Genomic DNA, 20042 nt, shown 5'->3' on the forward strand with positions numbered 1-20042 from the left:
TAATCAACAACGCTGCTAGGGAGTAGTTTCCGCCCCAAAGAGTCAATTTTGCGCCCTCTCGATTTGTCGGGGCCATTGACGATCTGGTGCGTGACTTATATTTATTTATTTATTTATTTTATTTTATATGCCACCCACACTACCCAAAGGTCTCTGGGTGGCTTACAACATATTGCATGGATTAAACAATGATTGAATTAGGGATCGGGTGTTTGAGTAAGAAGTCGGCATCCGTACCATGCGTCTTGTAGTGATGCTCCACCCTGCAGGGAGTCTGTAGCGTTGAGGGCTGCTTGTCCCAGGATTCTTTGACAAGTAGTGCCAGTATGAGGCTCAAGCTAGGTGGGGGTGTCTTATTTTGTTCCAGGTTGTGGAACACTAGGTCCTTTTCTTGTTGAGACAGCAATTGTATATCGAGCTGCAGGGTCTTGGCCATGTGTAGTACTAGTTGAGCATACGAGGTATAGTCCTCCGGAGGTGACGGGGATGATTATCTAGTATATCTGAATGAGGGGCGGGATGCTGGATTGTGGAGACATCCGATGATGAGCCGTCATCGTGGGAGGACATTGAGGGAGAATTGTTCGGTCCCTCTACATGGGCCCTCGATATGAGGTCGTCATCTGGCTGCATAGACATTAAAAGAGGTTCAACGTCGTGTCTACGAAGTCTGGAATAGACAGTAATAGTGTCAACCATGGGTTGTCCTCTGGCACGCATGGATCATTTTGCAGGTGCAGAGACCTCTGGAGCCTCTAATCTCTTTCGTGATGGTCTATCCTGGGAGAGAGGTAGGTCCTCCCAACATTGAGGATGAGTTGTTGGCGGGGATCTTGTGGGAGAGTACCACATTGGCAGGGGGTCCCCTGTAGTCATCATGGTATCCATAGTCATGGTACCGATATGGATGGTACTGATCAAAATAGTGGTGTCCATAATAAGGAGGACGTTCAGCATGGCAGCAGTGTTCGCCATGTCAATGAGGTTGGTATGGAGAGGTAGGTTTACGCTTCTCCGTCCTCTTTCTCGGGGAGTGTTCGGGAGTCTCCGATCCAGACTCAATGTCAATATTTGCCCGCCCTGATGTTCAAGGGCTATAGTGGGCCATGGCCGGGCTGGAAGGTTCAACAGCCTCAGATTGGCCTGAGCTCTGCGACATGCTGAGAATAGCATGTGGTGCCTGAGCCGAGAAGATTGTGCATTCTTCTCTGTCTGAGAGTGTAGGAGCCTCTCTTGAAGATTCCTCCATAGGCAGCAGTGCTGGAGGAGGAACTACGACAATCAACTTACTAGCTTTCTTTTGTTTCTTATCCTTATCCCTGTCTTTTTTCTTTTTTGCATCATATTTATTTGTTTGTTTGTTTGTTGGATGTTTACCCCGCCCCATAGACCATGTCTACTCGTGACTGAGTCTTGGCAGAGACGGTGACCGATTTCGAAGATTTTTGTGATTCTTTGGACTTTGTAGGTATCAGCGTTGTGCTGGTCAGGGATTGTGTAGCTGGGCTGGATGTGGTTTTGGTAGCCTCTGGACATGGAGGATTAGAGGAAGGAGGGGTCTCCACTTCCACAGTTGGATTCAGAGTCTTTTCGTACAAGAAAGATCTCAGGCACTGAAGCCTCAGTTTAATTGCTGGTTTAGAGAAGCTTCTGCATGCAGTACACAACTGAGTCTGGTGGGAGTCTCCCAGACAAAATAGGCATTTATCGTGTCCGTCTGTTAGTGAGATCTTACGGAGACAAACGGAGCACCTCTTAAAGCCCTGAGGGGCCATAAAATGAAAGATAAAGTTTAGGAAAAAATCCTGGAGAGGGATGGGGGGGAAAGGCAGGAAAGTGAAAAGAATGATATTGTATAAGGAAAAAAGGGTTCCAGTAGCTAAGAGAAATAACTAATATTGATTTTAAAGGAAAAAACTATAACGAATCAGGTGAAAAGGCTATATTTAAGTTCCTAATAGGAGCTCTACTGTTCCTCACGTCCTAACCCAATGGCGGGGAAAAAGGAACTAAAAGAAAGGTTGAGGAGATGGAGCTTGTGCCCTAGGGGGGAATCTTAATTGGTACTCTTTTTTAAGCTCTAGAATCTTCCGAATGTCCTGCACAGGAACAGAAGAAACCCATTTTGTGTGCATTCACAGAGGCCACTACGAAGAAACATGGGTTATCCAAGATTGGGAACCACTGCCATATGGCATCATCCATATATCTTATATTATTTATGTTTATTCTACCAACTTCCACTCTCCCTTCATCCAAATCTAATCGAGTTTTTCATATACGTTATGTACATAAACAGATCAAACAGGGAGATAAAATATACTTTTGTCTGATACCTTTGCCGACTGGAAACCATTCTGTTTCTCTGTGTTAACAGTAGCCTTTTGTCCACGGTATAGGTTAGAGTTCAGGACAATTAAATGTTGTGGCACATCAATATCTTTTAAAATGATCCATAGCATTTTATGATCCACATAGTCAAAGGCCTGATTCTAATCTATAAAGTGTATACGGATTACACATGTCAGGTTGGACATATCTTTGCTGTCCTTCCTCAGGCAGACAATGCCCTTTTTCTCTTCAGCAAGCTTTCTCTTAGTGACTGGTTGCCTGGGTGGGGTTTTTAAATGGATTGTTGTGCCTTATTGCTTTGAATGTGTTTTTAATGTTGCTTTTGTTTACTGTTGTTAGTGTGGCATTTGTCTGATCTTTTCAAGTGTATACCTAATATTTTAACTTTAAATTTTGTTTTTGAATGATGTAAGCTGTCTTCGGTTCTTTTTAAGAAGAAAAGTGGAAGAAAGAAAGAAAAAAAGAAAGAAACATCTAGTAGAAATCTATAAGTAGTAAATCAATACATGATAAAATGTTGATTAAAACACATCTAAAATTGCTAAAGTAGCAACGCTTTTCATATGAAAAAACGCTTGGCCCTTTAAAAGTTTTTCAGCGAACTCTTGTTTATATCTACCCAGAAGTTATGTCCTGCTGAGTTCAGTGTGCCTAGTCTGTGGCAATTGAGTTTAGGATTGCTGCTTAGTATATTCAATATATTTTGAAGGATTTTTTCAAGTGGCAGACTGCTTTAACTGATATATGGAGAAAATGCTTATTAAGAAAGCATAAAACAACAGCAAGGTATCTCACCTCATTTATTCTGGGTTTGTTAATAATGTTTTTGGCATTTGAGGCATATCGCAGGGTGCTCATGGTCTCATTGTAACAGGAGCTTGCAGGAGATATAGCTACCAGGGGAAAAAAGAGAGATCTTTAAAGAGATTTAAAATGTTGAATAGGTGTCACATTGAAAGAAAGCACACTGCAGTTTCAATCATATAAAAATATACAGTATACATAAAAATGTATCTGTTGGATACATATGATCAAGGGCAAAAATTCGGTAATTCAAACAAAAAGTTAAGACAATCAAAATTCCAGGCATGACATCAAGACAAAAAGCAACACAAACAATAAACCAGACTGGGGTCAAACTAGAAACTAAGGGAATGTCTGTTTCCTCCAATTAACATATTATTCCTTGTTCAACAGGTTTTCCTCAGAAATATATGTCCCATCAATCAGACATGCAAATTAAGCCCATGTTTACCCTCCAGTAATCACTAAAAGCAACCAAATGAAAGGCATCTAACTGAGGGAAATAGAAGTGCTTAACAATGACAGGCAGACACTCTTCTAAAGCATCTAAGCATATTTTGTATAACAATAATTGTGTACCATCCAGTCAATTCTAACTTAGGGTGACAGTTTTCCAGGCAGAGAGTACAGTACTCTGGTTTACCATTCTCTTCTTCTGGGGGCACCCTGAGACTATGCAGCTTGCCTTCCCACCCCCTGGTTCTGCAGCCAGATACATAAAACACTGAGCTATCCAGTCAGCTTTTTGTTTTATTTATCCTCAGCTAATCATAAAATGCTGGGGGTGAGTGGAGTTTTGATTTTGTGCTGAAACTCTTGCTACTGTATGTTAGTGCCATCATAATTCTATAGGGAAAGCACTGCACAGTTCGTTTGCCTTAACTGAGAAGGCTCTCTCCTTCGTTGATACATAGTGCATTTGAGGTACCTGAAGAACTGAGCAGGTTGAGAGATGCTCCTACAGGTTTTTGAGTATATTGTGTGAGGGGATCATTGCTTAATTCAAGTTCTTCATTATTGTACACGGCACATATCTGAAAAATTATGGTTTCACACGCATTGAAGAGAAAACAAAGTTTGTTATAGAAGAGGGGGGTGATTTCATGGGCATTTGTTCCACTGTTTGATCCACTCTGGGAATGGGTTGTTTTGCTCCTTTTGCCAACAACCAGTTGTCAACAGGAACCTGCTTGTCTCCAGAGCATTCCTACCAGTAGGTTACTGGCTCCCTGTCAGAGGCTACTGTTTTTTAGGTGAGGGCAGGGTTTCAGTTCATGTCCAAGATATGTCAAAGCTCAACTAACTAAAGTTTTTTGTGTCTGATGTGAAACAATATTGACAAAAAGTGTAATCAGGGCTATCTCTCTGTAAGAACCAATTCTGGAAAACTCACAAGGCCTCTAGAGCTTTTTTTCAGTTTACTGTGCTTTCAACAGCAATGTATTAGTCCAGATCCACACTCTACAATGTGGGTGGACTCAGATTACAAACTGATTAAAGAAATTTTCCATTATTAAATTTTTTTACTCTATATGGTATCAAAAGACAGCTTTTATTTGAAATTAAGCACCAAACTGCCAAAGGTTCAAAATATATTACTTAATATCCTAATGTGGTATTCTTCAATGCAACACAACATGAAAAAAAAAACCAGAATCCTGAACTTACTTGCAATCATGATGGTCTTTGAATTGCCGCCCAGACTATCCTTCAGAAGCCAAGTGAGAACAGAGTCACGGTAGGGAATGTAAGCTTGACGCCTATGGCTGTTGCTATGGGCTCCACAGTGATTATCTGTATGGTTGCTGTCCACTTCACTGGCTATGCTATTTATACTCTGGCAGCTGCTGAACATCTGAGAGTTTTGTGCTAAGGAGGGAGCAAGAATAAGTTTCCGATGTATACAATAAATGTACATTGCTCACTAGTTCCAGGAGATACACAGACCTTGGCTGTAGGTAGAACCTCTGTCACAAGATGGTTAATTGACAAGTAAAAACACAGTTTATGAACTAATGCATGATTACCATGTCACCATTTAATTGTGAACCATGATGACAGAACATTACTACGTGCAGCCATGCTGACTTGTACAAAACCATCTGTATTATTCCTCTGACTACAGCTTATCTTATCAGTTATCCTCTGCTATGCATGTTGGCCTGCAGAAAACGGAAGGTCATCACTCAGCTCTTGTTCTCCCTTCAGCCTTTTTTTCCTGTTCAAGTGGGGGGTTGGATATTGTTTTCCATTTGATCCTGTTAGCTCAGTGTACATTCCAGTAAGAGGAGAGGCAAATCCATAAAAACCCCTGTTAATGTCCTAGCCTTCAGTCTTCTGCCTGAAGAAAGAAGCCAACGGGTGTCCAGGATTCTTTATGACCCTCTGCAATCTGTTACTCTTGGGAGACTACAATACCCACAAGGTGCACACTTGTTTTTTTACCACACGTCTGTCATGTTGTTGTTTAATTGTTTAGTCGTGTCCGACTCTTCGTGACCCCATGGGACCAGAGCACACCAGGACCTCTTGTCTTCCACTGCCTCCCGGAGTTGGGTCAAATTCATGTTGGTTGCTTCGATGACACTGTCCAACTAACTCGTCCTCTGTCGTCCCCTTCTCCTCTTGCCTTCACACTTTCCTAACATCAGGGTCTCATATTGCTCTATACTGTAATTGGTAAATTGATTTTGAAAGTGGATTTTTCCCTTGATTTTGGAACTTTTTTTAAACAGACCCCAAAACCAAGACACTGGGATACTGCATTTGTTCAAAACCAAAATCCTAGTATTTGTCACTGAGTGAAAGTCATCTTTCTACCAGCTAGTGCCACCACTGCACACATGTAACTGAGTGGAATGCCAGCTGTGTCAGTAACACTAGGAATGTGACTGTAAAAAAAAATAGAGCCTGTTCCTCACCCACCTCATCTTTCTTCAGTGTTTAAACATTCTTTCACAGACAATTGTCTTCCCATGTTTTATAGTTCCTATGTAAAAACACCTATCTGGCAATATTTTAGTTGATCTAAGGCAATTCCCTATTCTTCGAATTAGCCACTGCTGTTTGGTGTCAACAGGCAACTTGATGTCAGCTACTTTCACTGGCTTTGTGCTCTTTTTTTCTCCTGCACAAAAGTATGTTGCCCTACAGTTTTCCCTTATTTAAAAAAGTCAGTAAGTAGTCAAGAGGAGATGACCATAAGTCAGAGGCAAGTTGAAGCATGTAAGTAATTAAATAAACAAATATTTATTTATTTATCTTATTTGTTCGATTTATTTTGTGAATCTGGAAGAGTCCTAGCGCTTTCCCAGCATCAAAGGGAATTTCTCATCCTACACACGATGATCTCACTACTTACACTTCTCTTTTTCAAATGTACATTACATCAATATTCTCATACATCATGTATCACTGGTTATCCTCTGCTATGCATCAGTTGCTTCCCTTTAAAATAACTGAAATATAATCTTTTATGTATGTGCCATCATCAATTTACTTCACAAAGTTTGAACATAAAAAAGCACTATGATTGACACCTGGTATGTTTTACAGTAAAACTGAAGACAGTATATCCAGCTACATTATTTCATACCTAAGGTAGAGATGACAATTCCAAGTGTAACAAGTGATTTATTAATATTGGCACCTTCTGTGATCCGATCTTTACAGTAACTGGGATCAGCTCTTTCACTGAAAGAAACAAAGAGAGAGAGAGGCAGAAATGCAACTTGAAGGGAAGTAACATTTAAAAGCCATCAGTATAAAAATAAAACAGAAACAGAAAAAACTAGCTAGCTCTCAAAACATTCAAATTCTAGCCAGACTACACCACTTCCAAAATCCAGTTATATGGCTAAAATAAGGAACTTCTAATCTTTTGGGTCCAGTTTGTTTGTTTCCTCTCTTCTAATCTCACCGATAAGGTCTATCTGGGTATCAGAGAATTAAATACTGTAGTTCAAATTTCCTGACACTACCACATTGGTAAAGCAAATCCAATGTTGAGAATTTTTAAAATATATTGTCCAGAATCCTACTAGTTAGTTATGCTGGTGTAAGCGCAATAGTATAAATTGCCGCAGTAAACTGTCACAAGTCACTGCTTGTACCCTTTACCGCATAGCATTTGCAAGGGTTGGTGCACAAGCAGCAACTTGCCTACTAGTGATAATTTCCTGCTGCTATTTACGGCACTGCATGTAAGCCAACATAGCTAACCAACAGGTTCCTGGCCATTAACAAAATCAATTTTGGGGATTAATTAATGAATTGATTGTTAGTAAGCAAACAATATGTGTCTCTCTGTCTATCGATCTCTGATATTTATACCACCCCAATAGTGCACAGCATTAGTCTGACACAGACACACCAAAATCCTGTTACACATTTATGCTGGTGTAGCACAATCAGTATAAAGCTCAGTGCCAAATTGCCACACGTTGAGTAGTCAGCATATAAGCATTTGCTCTAGCAGCAGTTTGCTGCTGAGATTTACCCCAATTATACTACACTGGCAAGTGTAATTAATCAGATTTTGGCTGTTATGCACTGACATTTTTAAAAATTATAACTTTTGTTTATTAGCTTCTAATTAATTAGGAAATGGAATTATTTTTTGATTTTTTAAAAAAAGCAGTAATAAACTAAAAAGAAAATTTTGATTACTATTTACCATGTGTATTATTTATTATTAACATTCAAAATTAAACATACAAATTAGTGTCTTTTCTGTTAGGATTCTGGTACTAGGGCTGTTGGCCAATTTGAAAAAGAGCCCCTAGTCCTCTGGAAATTGCCCATCTCAGTATAAACGGGCTCTTCTGTCAAAGCTTCCTTGAAAGACAAGTTATATGCAGCTACTGAATGTCCTTTCCATTATATCTGCAATGGAGATGATTATTTTCTGAAGGTAATATGTAAGTTCGGTGCCCCTGCCTTGTCTGAATGTATGCCTTCAAACATGGTGCAGAACTGAGTGCAACATCAGCCGAGAAAACAAGTTACAGTGGAAACCGTTTCTTAGACACAATTTAAGAGTTTAGAAACAACTGGTTTATAGGGTACTGTTACAAGAAACAAAGTATTACCTGCCTGCAAGGTCCACTAAGTTGATCTTGCTTGCAATTTCAGAAGGCAAATTGTCCTCTAGTATAGCCTGAAGGAGAATAAATTCAGGTATCATAATAATTCAAATAAAACTAAGTTATTCATACATGTCTATCATTTATTGGGGGGGGTTCAGGATCTCCTAAGCGGTTTACAAAACAGCATGGACTTTACATGGACACTGAACCCTGACAGGTGCTATGGAGCATATTCGAATGGGCAGAAAAGCAATGATCCCCATCAGATACATCTATGGTCTTTGAGAACAGCAAAATTGTCACTTTTCTCGCAGCCCACTGAGTATAAAGGAAGGGAGGGGAAGAAATGGGGGAGATTATGGAAGTGAAAAAGTGAGAAAGGAAGGGAGAAACGAAGGCAGAGACAGAGAGAAAGAGAGAGAGAAAGGGAAGCTGACTGTCCCACTGTATCATAAAATCCCAGTGAAATAAAGTAGTCTTATGAGTGGACAAGTAGTTTCATAGCTCAAATTAAAGCCAATAAACATCCTTATTATGGGTTTCCAAAATGCTTGAATGGAAAATGGGACTCACTTGAGTATACTGGATAGTGAAGATAGCATGGGATCTGCTGCTGGACTCATGAATGTGGGTAGCTGCTGTAATTCTACATAAAGTAAAAATTAGAGTGAATATTTAATTTCACATGAGGCAAGATTAACGTGGAAAAATACAGAACAGAACAAAATAACCCCCCCACCAAAGGATTGCGTTATCAGACCATAGTCCAAAGATTGGGGTCAGGGTCACTGCTATTGCACTCCATGAAAATCTCTAGATCTACTTTTCCATCCAGAGATGAAAACACACATGAACAATCATACGCTGCAGCCCAATGGTAGAAAAAGAATGCAATAATTAATATGCTTAATAAGCATAATAGTAAACCCCTATTAAATTGTTAGCATTCTAATCATTCTCTAGATAGCATATACTCATTTTTTAAACTAGGAATTGTAATGCCTGTCATATGATCACATGAACAAAACATGTTCATATATATATGTTCATTCATATGACATCACTGAATATATATACTGTATATGGGTTCTGCAACATTCATTTTGTTTTGTTCATGTGATCATATGACAGGCATTACAATTCCTAGTTAAAAAATGAGTATACGCTATCTAGAGAATGATTAGAATGCTAACAACCTTGCAAGGATGTAGATCTTTCTTGAAAAAGATGAAATATAGCGGGCCTGGAAGAATCAATACAAACAAGGAACTAACATACATTTTTTGGGGGGAGGTGCTGGAGAAAGACTGAGGCAAGATACCTATTTGCTATTCCTTCTTCTAGAAGTCCAACTACTTGTTTGTAGTCTGTAACAACATGCTGAGATAGTCCTAGAGATTTTAAAACAAAGGGGAAAAGTTAACAACATTGTTATTGGAAAACATTACTGCATGCACACCTGTGGAGGGAAAGAGGGTGTTGGCAATTTTCCATTATTGTCACATCTCTTTCTGCAGCATCAAATCACAGGGCTCCCTGTTTTTCAGGAGCAGCTTTTCAGTGGCCTGGAAAGACTGCAGTTGGAAAAGAGGATAGAAAAGCTGGAAGGAATCCTTGTTTCATGTTCACCTCTTTGCATCCTGACCTACGTTGTTTGTTCTGCACAATAAACAGCACAATATCTGATGTGACAATAATGTAAAACATTATTCTTTCTGAGACACATGGTTATCACTTCTTTGTTGAGCAGGGATACATGAACCAATAAAAACTAGTACAAGAGGAAAAAAGAGAGAGAACTCTTAAGCAGACAAACATTTTATGAGCTTGAAAACACTTGTAAGAATAATGGATGCTGCCTTGCAGAATTGAGGTAACTACTTTGCCTCTGCAGCCCCACCAGAGAGCAGCATAATGCAGAGATGCAATTTCTTCAATCACAATTAATGTAAAATGCTTAGCAATTAAATACTGCACTGATAACTGACTGACTCACTGGCTATGTTTTCTGTATCTTATGTCCATAGGTCAGTTGCTACTAAAGGCCATTGTGGAGGTTGCAGCAGAAACAATGAATGTACAGTGGGGTCTTGACTTGAGAACTTAATCCATATTGGAAGGCGGTTCTCAAGTCAAAAAGTTCTCAGGTCAAATCTGCATTTCCCATAGGAATGCATTGAAAACCATTTGATCCGTATCTGCTCTTTTCCGTCCATAGAAACTAATGGGAAGCTGATATTCTGCCTTCGACCACTAGAGGGGGATATTTTGTTTCTTTTTTTCTTAGGTCAAGAAAGGTTCAGGGAAGGCAGGGAAAATACAGTCCAGGCAGTACCAGGCAGTCTGAAGACTCCCAATCCACTCTCTAAACGCTGGGAGGAGTGAGGAAGCAGACAGGCACCCTTTTCACTGGCCAACCGTTAACTGAAAGTTCAAATTTTGCACTTTCCCTGCCTCCTAGTGGTTTTTTTCAGTTCTTAACTCAAATCTAAGTATGTAAGTCAAATCAATATTTTCCTATGAGAGTGGTTCTTAAGTCAAAATGTTCTTAACTCAAGCCGTTCTTAAGTCAAGACCTCACTGTAGAAATACAAGTCATTTGAGCTTTTTTAGAATTCAGGGAGTGCACATAGAGTGAGTTCTTTGGGCGCCAGTGATTATCAGGAATGCAAAGAGATCAATGCAAATATAGCAGTAAAAGTTTCAGGAATATACTAACTGTGGTGACCTGCTCATTCTTTTCTCTTCTTCTACACAACCTTGAAGGACTACAAAGTCATTCACACTTCCATTCACTACCAGCTGACTACTTTAAATTTATTAGAGAAAAAGAATAAGCATTTGCGGTTTTTCAAATTAGAAAACAAATGACATCACTGAAACATTAGAGCAATTATGACTAAAATGAGTAACAGAAAGCATTGTTAACTCATGGAATACACGGGCATAGGAAATGACGATAGTCGCTATACTCCCGTTGCTCTGTGGCGTCAAGTTGCCTCCCACTTATGGCGACCCTGTAAGTAAGCAATCATCAAACTGTCCTGTCCTCAACAGTCCTGCTCAGCTGCTGCAAACTCAGACTTGTGGCTTCCTTTACGGAGTCAAGCCATATAGTATTCCTCCTCTTTTCCTGCTGCTTTCCCCCTTTCCCAACTTTATTGTTTGTTTTTTCAGACAATTTTGCTTTTTCATGATATAGGACAGGCTCAGGACCTCTGGGTAGTGTGGGCGGCATATAAATTGAATAAATAAACTTTTTTGCCTCCATAGATACTTCAGGCTGGATTTGATCTAGGACCCACTTGTTTGTCTTTCTGCCATTCCAGGGTATCTGCAAAGCTCTCCTCCAGCACCACATTTCAAATGAATCAATTATTTCCTGTCAGCTTTCTTTATTGTCCAGCTCTCACAACCATACATGGTGATCAGAAATATGAAAGTCTGGATGATCTGGGTCTTGGTCTCCAGTGATAAATCCTTATACTTTATCTTTTCTAGTTCCTTCACTGCCGCCCTTCCACGTCTCAGTCTTCTGATTTCTTGACTGCACTCTCCTTTTGGACTGATGATCAAAAATCTCTAACTATTTAAAAATCTCTACGTACAAAATCTTGAACTATTTCAATTTCTTCACTGTCAGCATTCAAGTTGTGTAGTACTTTTGTAGTCATGATTTTTGTTGTCTGCAGTCCTACCTTGGCACTGTCTTCTTTCAGTTTCATCAGAAGTTGTTTCACATCATTGCTGCTTTCTACCAGTAAGACGTTGTCATCTGCATATCTTAAAATTTTAATGTTTCTCCCATCAATCTTTATTTCTCCTTCATCTGAATCTAGTCTGGCATTCTGTAGATATTCTGCATATAAACTCAATAGATAACGGGATAAAATGTATCTCTGCCTGACATCTTTGCCTACAGGAACACATTCTGTCTCTCCATATTCTGTTCTAATGGTAGCTTCTTGTCCACTATACAAGTTTCACATCAGGACAATCAAGTGCTGAGGCACAGCTATTTCATCAGAACAAGCCATCATTTCTCATGATCTGCACACAGTCAAAGGCTTTACAGATCTGAAATTCTTTAGGGTGCTCCAATAACAAGCAGAAATTTGTCATATGACCTCCAGTTCCTCTTTCTTTTTGGAATCCAGCTTGTGACCTTGGGCTAGCTGCACAGCCCCAGGGTGCCCCTAAGAAGAAGGGAATAGTACAACACTTTTGGGTAGTCTCTACCAATAAAACCCTGAAATAAAGGTCCTCATAAGTTAGAATTGACTTGATAGCACACAATTATTTTTACTCACTATATTAAATGTTCTGAAAAATTAATTAAAGAAATGGCTATTGTTTAGATCTATAGCTAAAGAGAACCTTTGTCTAGTGGCAATGGGCGTCCAATCACCAAGCTGTCAGGGGACAATTTTGTTGTTTCAGATAAGAATATCTATGTTTAACAATCACAGAGGGATCTCAAGAATCTTTTGGAGCTAAATATGTCTTGAATTGCCTCATTTCCTGACTTTTAAAAGAAGTTGGTTCCTTAACAGCTGAACCATGTGTACAAGAATTCTGAAACTATTTCAATAAGAACCACTGAAAGGGTTTCAAGGTCTTTAAATGACCCTCAGAAAAAAAATTGTGATATAGTTTGAAAACTATCTGAAGAGTTTAGCACTGTTTTTGGTTTGTTTCATTGTTTAAAAGAAAACATTAGGTTTATAACTGGAAAATTCAGTGCTTCTGAAATAAGAATAGACCAAATGAAAACACTTCTTGGACGATGTGTTTAATTATGAAAATCCATTCCATAACTGCACATGTCTCCTTATGCTTCCCTAATTTCTATTAAAACAAAATGTTACAGTTCTCTTAAAGTTCTGCACTTCCTCACCCTTACATGTAGCTCTAATGAAGTGGAGCAGGGTATGGGAATCAGCAACCTGATGGTATCATATCAAATGTTTTTCTTACAAGTGTCCTCAACTATTGTGTGTATGTCTGCTTTTTTTGTTAGTCATAAAAAAACTGGTAGACTTCTAAGATGTGTTTCAAAAATCAAACTATTTTTATATCATCAAATTTTACTCTGGAGAACTGTCGATCAAATGTAATTCACAATTCAGTTTTATTAGTTCTGCCCCTCCCCAAAAGGGGGACAGACTGTCCTGATTTTAAAAAACCAAGCATTGTAAAGCCTTGTGATGTATCTTGAATATAGAGAAAGCCTGCAATCTGTGATTTGATGCAAGTCAGTCCACTTCAAGAATTGGGGTAGCTCCAAAGGTACTTTTTTGTGTACACAAATAGGTCACCTCTTCAGGATCACTACAGGCAAGGGAACTTGATACATACTACAGAGTTCCCACAAGTTTTCAATTTGAGCAAGCTGACTGGTTAAACCACAAAGCCATGTTAACTCTTAGGTCTCTGCATGTATAATCCACTATTCCATGCTGTAAAGCTAATTAAATTCAGCAAAGCTCACATGAGGGTAAAACTACATGTTACTAAGCTGAACTTTTGTTAAAACCCATGTAGGCATGGTGTTTCTTTTTTAAAAAATGTACTACACTGCATGAAGCTGAACTAGAAAATACAGTATATCCAGAAATATACATTCTTCATCTAACTACAAAAGTAAATAAACAACTGAAGAAAATATGAAATATTTGATAAGTACTTCTACTTTTCAAAGCTTTTAAAGTCTACTTTGCATGAATAGTTGCAAACTACCATCTGACTAGTAACTCAACCAAATATAATCACCAGTATAAAATCAATTCGATTTGTGTTGTCTCACAACGCTTATGTCTGTCACATGACATTGTTAAACAAAGACTGTATTTCATTTTTTTCAGGCATCCAGCCAAGCTGTTCTAGAAATCTGAACTGGAGCATTTCATCATTAGCAGCAGAAGAGCATCAGAGCTTTGCGGGAACCTAAGGGTCTACCAAAAGACAAAGACGTTAAGCAACAGCAGCCTTATATGGAGTGCCCAAGCAGTATTCCCCCAGACTTGGACAGGTGCCATCTTCCTCCAGTGTCCCTGTTATGCTGCTGTTCATATCCTTTTTGGGAAGAGGGGAACAAGAGACCACCCTCTCTGATCATTAATGCCACCAGGAAACACTATTAACAGGCACCACAACTCTTGAGAATTTATTATAATAAGTGTAATAAAGTAATGTTTATTATTACTTGTCTCATTTGCCAAAAGCAAGCCTATGTACTCATTGCCAGCATAAAACCAAATGCAGTTATCATGAAATATAACAATTTGTTTCTTCTAACAGAACTGTATTAAATCCACTTGGTATTTATGATAAAAATCCTGGACAGCCAGAAGAAATTTATTAGTTCAGCAGACTGTCCATCTACTACCCTCACATTCAAGACTAGGGTTTAATTTAAAATAATAAGTAAAAGCATTACTCCTGTTTTTAGAAAGGCCAGAATGCTCATAATAATGCTCTCTAGCTCTATTACAATCTTGGAAGGACTATCATGATGTTCCATTGAATGTGTAATATCATTAATGGTGATAAATTTTCCACAACTTGTAAACTTTTATTCCATTTATTGTTGAAAATAGTATCACATAAAAGTGTAGGTAGCACAGACTAAGAAGGGCTATATAGGTACTACAGCCTATGAAGAAGGCAACACGTAGAATTCTGTTAAGTCAACAATTTGTTTATTGCAAATACATGATTCAGGTACTGAATTGTACTCACATATGTTGCCCAATAACCAAAACAGAAATTAAAGAAGACTACGTAATTGGAAGCAGAAGATGGAGACAATCTATTCTCCCCACAAACAAGATCAGGAGTTTATAGTAGATGGATTATTGGTTTTAAAAATTGGGGTAAACCAGAAGAAGACCATTAAAACAGGCATAGTGCCAAAATATTTATGCTTCTGCTAGTAATACATTTCCCTTCCACTTGTGTAACTAGACATCAGGATTTGCATTAGAGAGAGTTCTAAACCAAGATTAGGGATGCTAAATGATTAACATCAACTGATCAGGATAAAAGGAAGAAAACATGGACATAATATACCAAAGAACCATACAGAAGAAACTGTAGAATGACAAATTCCTTCAAAGAGGAACCATTTAATGAAGAATCTGCAACTTTAAAAAGTTAAGTGAAAGCTACATTCAAAGCACTTGGAAGAAATAAATGACAAGGCATAGATGGGGCACCAAAAGATAGGACAATCTGATGTCATCAGCCAAATGTAATGTTATGTTGCTAGCTTTCAGTCAATAGATCTTTTAAATCAAATTTCACTCAGTTAAATTTCACTCTAGCAGTATGCCAAATGGCCATGGCATCAGAATTAATCTAAACCTGGCTCATATTTCTGTCCAGAAGGTTTGACAACTTGGAATCTAAACTGAACATGACTCTCTCAAGCCCAAATGTTTCCAAGTGCTCTAAATTCCAGCAATCAGGAAAGGAACTCCCACTGTGTTCCCCATCCTGCCCCTATGTAAACTAATAGCATAAAGCAACTCTATTCATTCGAGTTGAGTTGCAGGAAAGAACTCTTTTGAGGGGAAAAACCAGAACTGGACAATCATGATTCCTGCTGCTGAACAGTGGAGAGTACACTTCTCCTATGCAAGTCATTTTGCTCCTGTTGTAGTCTTTCCCCCTTCTCCAAGGTGGATTAACAGAGCTATTTCAATTAATTAATTTGTATTGAGATAGGGTGCACTGTGACGGTCAAAAAAGAGTGTGGACAGTTGTATCACATCCTGATTTTATTCCTGTGGTGCTTGCAGTTTTTAAATGTCCCTTCAGGATCTAACTTCTGGGATAGGGAAGATGGGTACCTAAAGTCTAAGCCCATGACTCATCCTAGTGTCTCTGCATATTTTTCCTCTTCTATAGGGATAAATAGTTCTACTAGTTCCTGTTACAGTAAGAAACAACTACAGTGGTGCCTCGACTTACAAACATCCCGACTTACGAACATTTTGAATTACGAACAGCTCCGTTAGCAAAATTTTGCTTCGACTTGCGAGTGGAGCTTCAAGTTACGAGCAAAAAAAAGCCAAAACCCGCAGGGAAGGCAGGGAAAGCGTGAAATTTGAACTTGGCCAGTGAAGAGGCTGCTTGTCTGCTACCTCACTCGTCCCAGTGGTTAGAGAGTGTATATGGAGAGACTTCAGACTGCCTAGTATTGCCTGATACTGTACTTTTTTAAATGTTTGATTTTTTTGGATTTTTGACATTCTTTTTTAAAACAGAGAGACTGCCTGTTCTGGGTGAGTGCACTATATTTACTGTACAGGGTTTTTTTGCAGCTGGGGGGTAGGGTTAGGTGGGGGTTCTGTTTCTGTGCTCTGATGGGTCTTGCAGTGTGGATATAAAATGTGAAAAGTAGACGGTAATATTAAATTAAAATTAAATGTGAAAAATAGACTGTACAGTAATTTTAAAATGTAAACTTTATTTATTTTTGCATTCTGTGGCTTCTAGGGTTTCTGCACTCTTCTGTTTTAAAATGTGTGGGTTTAAAATGTGGCTTCAGAGTCATTTTTTCTTAAAATCAGAAAATATTCTGTGAGGGGTTGTGCTGGCTGTTGATGCAGGCAGGCTGTAAAATGCAGTTTAGAGTCAAGTCTCTCTCCCCCACCCCCCATTGTCTTCTCTCTCTGTATTCTCTCTTTTTGTACTTAAAAGCACAAACCTTTGTCTGAGGGGGTCTGTGTGCCCCAGTGATGACCTTCTTTCTTTCTTCCCTCTTTTCCCCATTGTTCCCTCCCTCCTTTCCTGCCCTTCTTTTAACCTAAGTTCATCTTATGTTTTTTTAAAAAATTCTCCCCCTAGTGGTACAGCAGCGTTCCCCAACCTTTTTAGTAGTGCAGACTGGCGGAGCCTCTAAGGAAGATGGTTGGGGAGTGTCCACGTGTGTGTTCCTCCACCACTTCGCCCATGCGCAGGAGTGCCTGCCCATCCACACGCCCATCCCATCCCTGCATGTGGGTGCATGCTTGAAGGGGTGAGGGAGTGTGTGCCAGCGGCGGCAGCAGCCTGGGAGTCTTTTTTTAAAAATTTACTAAACATTTTTATTTTACTCTTCGCTGCCCTCCGTGAGAAATTCAAATGCAGCCGCTGGTGCCGGTTCTGGAGCTGGAGGCACCAGCAGCAGCATAGGCCTACTAAAGGCGGTGAGGAGCACCGACCCTGGCCTCGTTGGAGCTCACCGGGAGCCCAGCAGCCAGAGCACCCGGCCATGCTGTGCGTCCCGGCACTTGCCCACTCCTACCCCACCACCGCCGGGAGGCCAGCAGCCGGAGCACCTGGCCATGCTCTGCCTCCCGGCTCTTGCCTACCCCCACCCCCACCGCATTGCCGCCACCGCTGGGCCACAAAGACAGACCTCCTGCCCCCCACATGCACTCCCCTACCCACAGCTGCTTCGTGCGTCCAGGTGCTTGCATGAAGGGGTGAGGGAGCACTCTCGCCGGCGCTGGCACATGCGCGTGCAAAGCAGCTGTGGGGAGGGGAGTGCATGCAGGGGGCAGCAGGGGGTCTGTCTTCACGGCCCGGTCAGGCTCAAGCCACGGACCGTCCATGGACTGCGGACTGGGGGTTGACGACCTCTGTGGTAGAGGACGGATTAACCAGCTTTGCATTCGTTCCTATGGGAACAAATGCTGTGACTTAAGAACAGCGCCTCGACATAAGAACAAAAAACAGCCAGAACTGATTAATCGGCTTTCAATGCATTCCTATGGGAAATGCTGATTTGACTTACAAATGTTTTGAGTTAAGAACACCATTCCAATACGGATTAAGTTCATAAATCAAGGCACCACTGTACTTTGCAGATGAAAAATAAAATCTAGCTGTACCCACGTTGGCTTTTACCCTTCCAAATACTGTCACATTTGGTGTGTTCCCCCCCTTCCTACAAGAACAAATAGAGAGAGGGGTACTTTGAGAATCAGGGAGAAGATTCTAGGGTGGAATTCTAGTCTGGTTCAAAACGATTAATTAAGCACTTCCAATCTGGTGATGGGAGGAGAGGAACAATTTTTGAGTTAATCTGGAGGAAGCCCTTTGAAGCTCAACCATTTCTAGTTGTTACATTTCCCACTCTCATACCTGTTCAATCATAATAAAAATCACATCATCATCCTGGGATTCCATTTTAAGTATCATATTTTCTCCCTGATGGGAGGAGAGAAAGTCTGAATGTGCACATAATATCAATCTAGAGTCTTAGTATAAATTACTAACCTTGCACATAGGGACCAATCACAGGATGCTCACGGACACGAAGTGTATATGGTTTCTTATGGTCTGACTGCCTTAACAAATCACGGACCCGCTCATTATAAATTTCGAGGAAACTGAAAAGAAGTAATGATACAATAATTCTGGGACAGTCAGGATGCACTTCCCATCAAGCAGATGCACTACAGAGTGAGGGAACAACATTGCACCATCCTGTCTGACCATCAGGTGGATGTTATGCATGCAGCACAATACCTGCCTCCTCAGGAGGTATAATTGATAGAACTTCATGACAACAGAAAGACAGATCTACCTGACTTCCACTCTGCAAGATGCCGACTGTTTTGAATAGTTGTCTTCCCTTGAAAACAGACCCTATAGAAATCAAACATTATTTTTATTTGCTTGCTTGCATTCTGGAGGGAGAAAAGCCCTAAGGAAATGTAAGCAAGATAAATTATAAGTATTTGGTTTGATAACATACCTCACATATTCGAGGTGTTAATCCAATTGATGTCTAGAAAAGTAAAAGAAAGATTATTAAGACTGACTACAGTTTGAGCTTGGAAGTTACTAGTATGCACATAACATGCTACATCTGCTAAGAGAACAGAAAAATACCAGAGCAATAGATATGGAGACAAAATTGCTTTAGGTAACTAGCAGTAGCAACTATGCAACCAGCTACTTCAGTTTAAGCAGTGTCAGTTTTCTTCTTGCTATGAAGGGAAGGAGAGGTAGGAAGGTGTGTGCCTGACAGCAAAGGACTGGTATCCATCTTGAGAACAAAAAGCAGTAAAAGAATGGGAAGAAACTAGATAAGGATGGATTATGAAAAGAGTCCTGCTCTAGCAACAAGAACTCTAGGTGACATTCAATAATCAAACTGAAATCACATTAACAAGGATTCTTGACATTTACTTTTCTATTTATATGCTCATTTCTAATATATGTATAACTGTGTAAGCAATCAAAACGGTAACATGAAATATGCATTGTTTTAAATCTGTCCCATTACACATAAAGGAAATCTAAAGAAAACAAATATGAAGTACAATATAACTCACTGGTGTTCCCATCATAGTGTATGTTTTTCCTGAACCTGTCTGTCCATATGCAAAAAGGCAAATATTGTATCCTTTAAAAGCACCAGATAGTACTGAAGTACCAAGGTCCTGGAAAACCTGTAATGAAAAAAGAAAGACAAAAAAATTATATTTACTAATTAAGTCTATCTCCAAGAATTTCTGGCTTGTGAAAATGGATCTACTTTTCACAATGCTTTTGAGTTCTACCATAAACAGGGTATTTCTCAAAACTGGGGTGATATGGGAAGGTATAACAATTTTATTATAATGATGATGATTCTCAAAGTGAATGCCATGCTCCAACTATTGCTGAAAAGATTATTTGAGGTTTTAAGTCTGCAATGACTACTTCATTCTGGACTGATTACAAATAAAGAATGTGTAACCAGCTTGGGGATGAACTGTTCTGGTACAGAAAGACTGAAGCTATCGAAAAATCTTTTGG

The 20042-nt window shown here is 39.6% G+C and overlaps 1 protein-coding gene across 2 annotated transcripts in view; it reads right to left on the reverse strand.

Moving 5' to 3' along the window:
* The window catches only part of STARD9 (StAR related lipid transfer domain containing 9), a 143765-nt gene that overhangs the window by 76218 nt on the left and 47505 nt on the right, over nt 1-20042 (reverse strand). For both annotated transcript variants that reach the window (XR_013543923.1, XM_072986211.2), the window contains exons 4-13: nt 19577-19693; nt 18994-19026; nt 18823-18884; nt 18513-18625; nt 9565-9634; nt 8817-8889; nt 8247-8314; nt 6752-6849; nt 4825-5025; nt 3148-3245 (exon numbers count right to left, since the gene is read on the reverse strand). Coding sequence is in view for 1 of the 2 variants with exons in the window: in XM_072986211.2 (XP_072842312.2) it covers nt 3148-3245; nt 4825-5025; nt 6752-6849; nt 8247-8314; nt 8817-8889; nt 9565-9634; nt 18513-18625; nt 18823-18884; nt 18994-19026; nt 19577-19693 (933 nt within the window). In the remaining variant the exon portion in view is untranslated. The remainder of the gene's footprint in view (nt 1-3147; nt 3246-4824; nt 5026-6751; nt 6850-8246; nt 8315-8816; nt 8890-9564; nt 9635-18512; nt 18626-18822; nt 18885-18993; nt 19027-19576; nt 19694-20042) is intronic.

This window comes from Pogona vitticeps, chromosome 1 (genome assembly GCF_051106095.1).
Source record: "Pogona vitticeps strain Pit_001003342236 chromosome 1, PviZW2.1, whole genome shotgun sequence".
Taxonomy (NCBI): domain Eukaryota; kingdom Metazoa; phylum Chordata; class Lepidosauria; order Squamata; family Agamidae; genus Pogona; species Pogona vitticeps.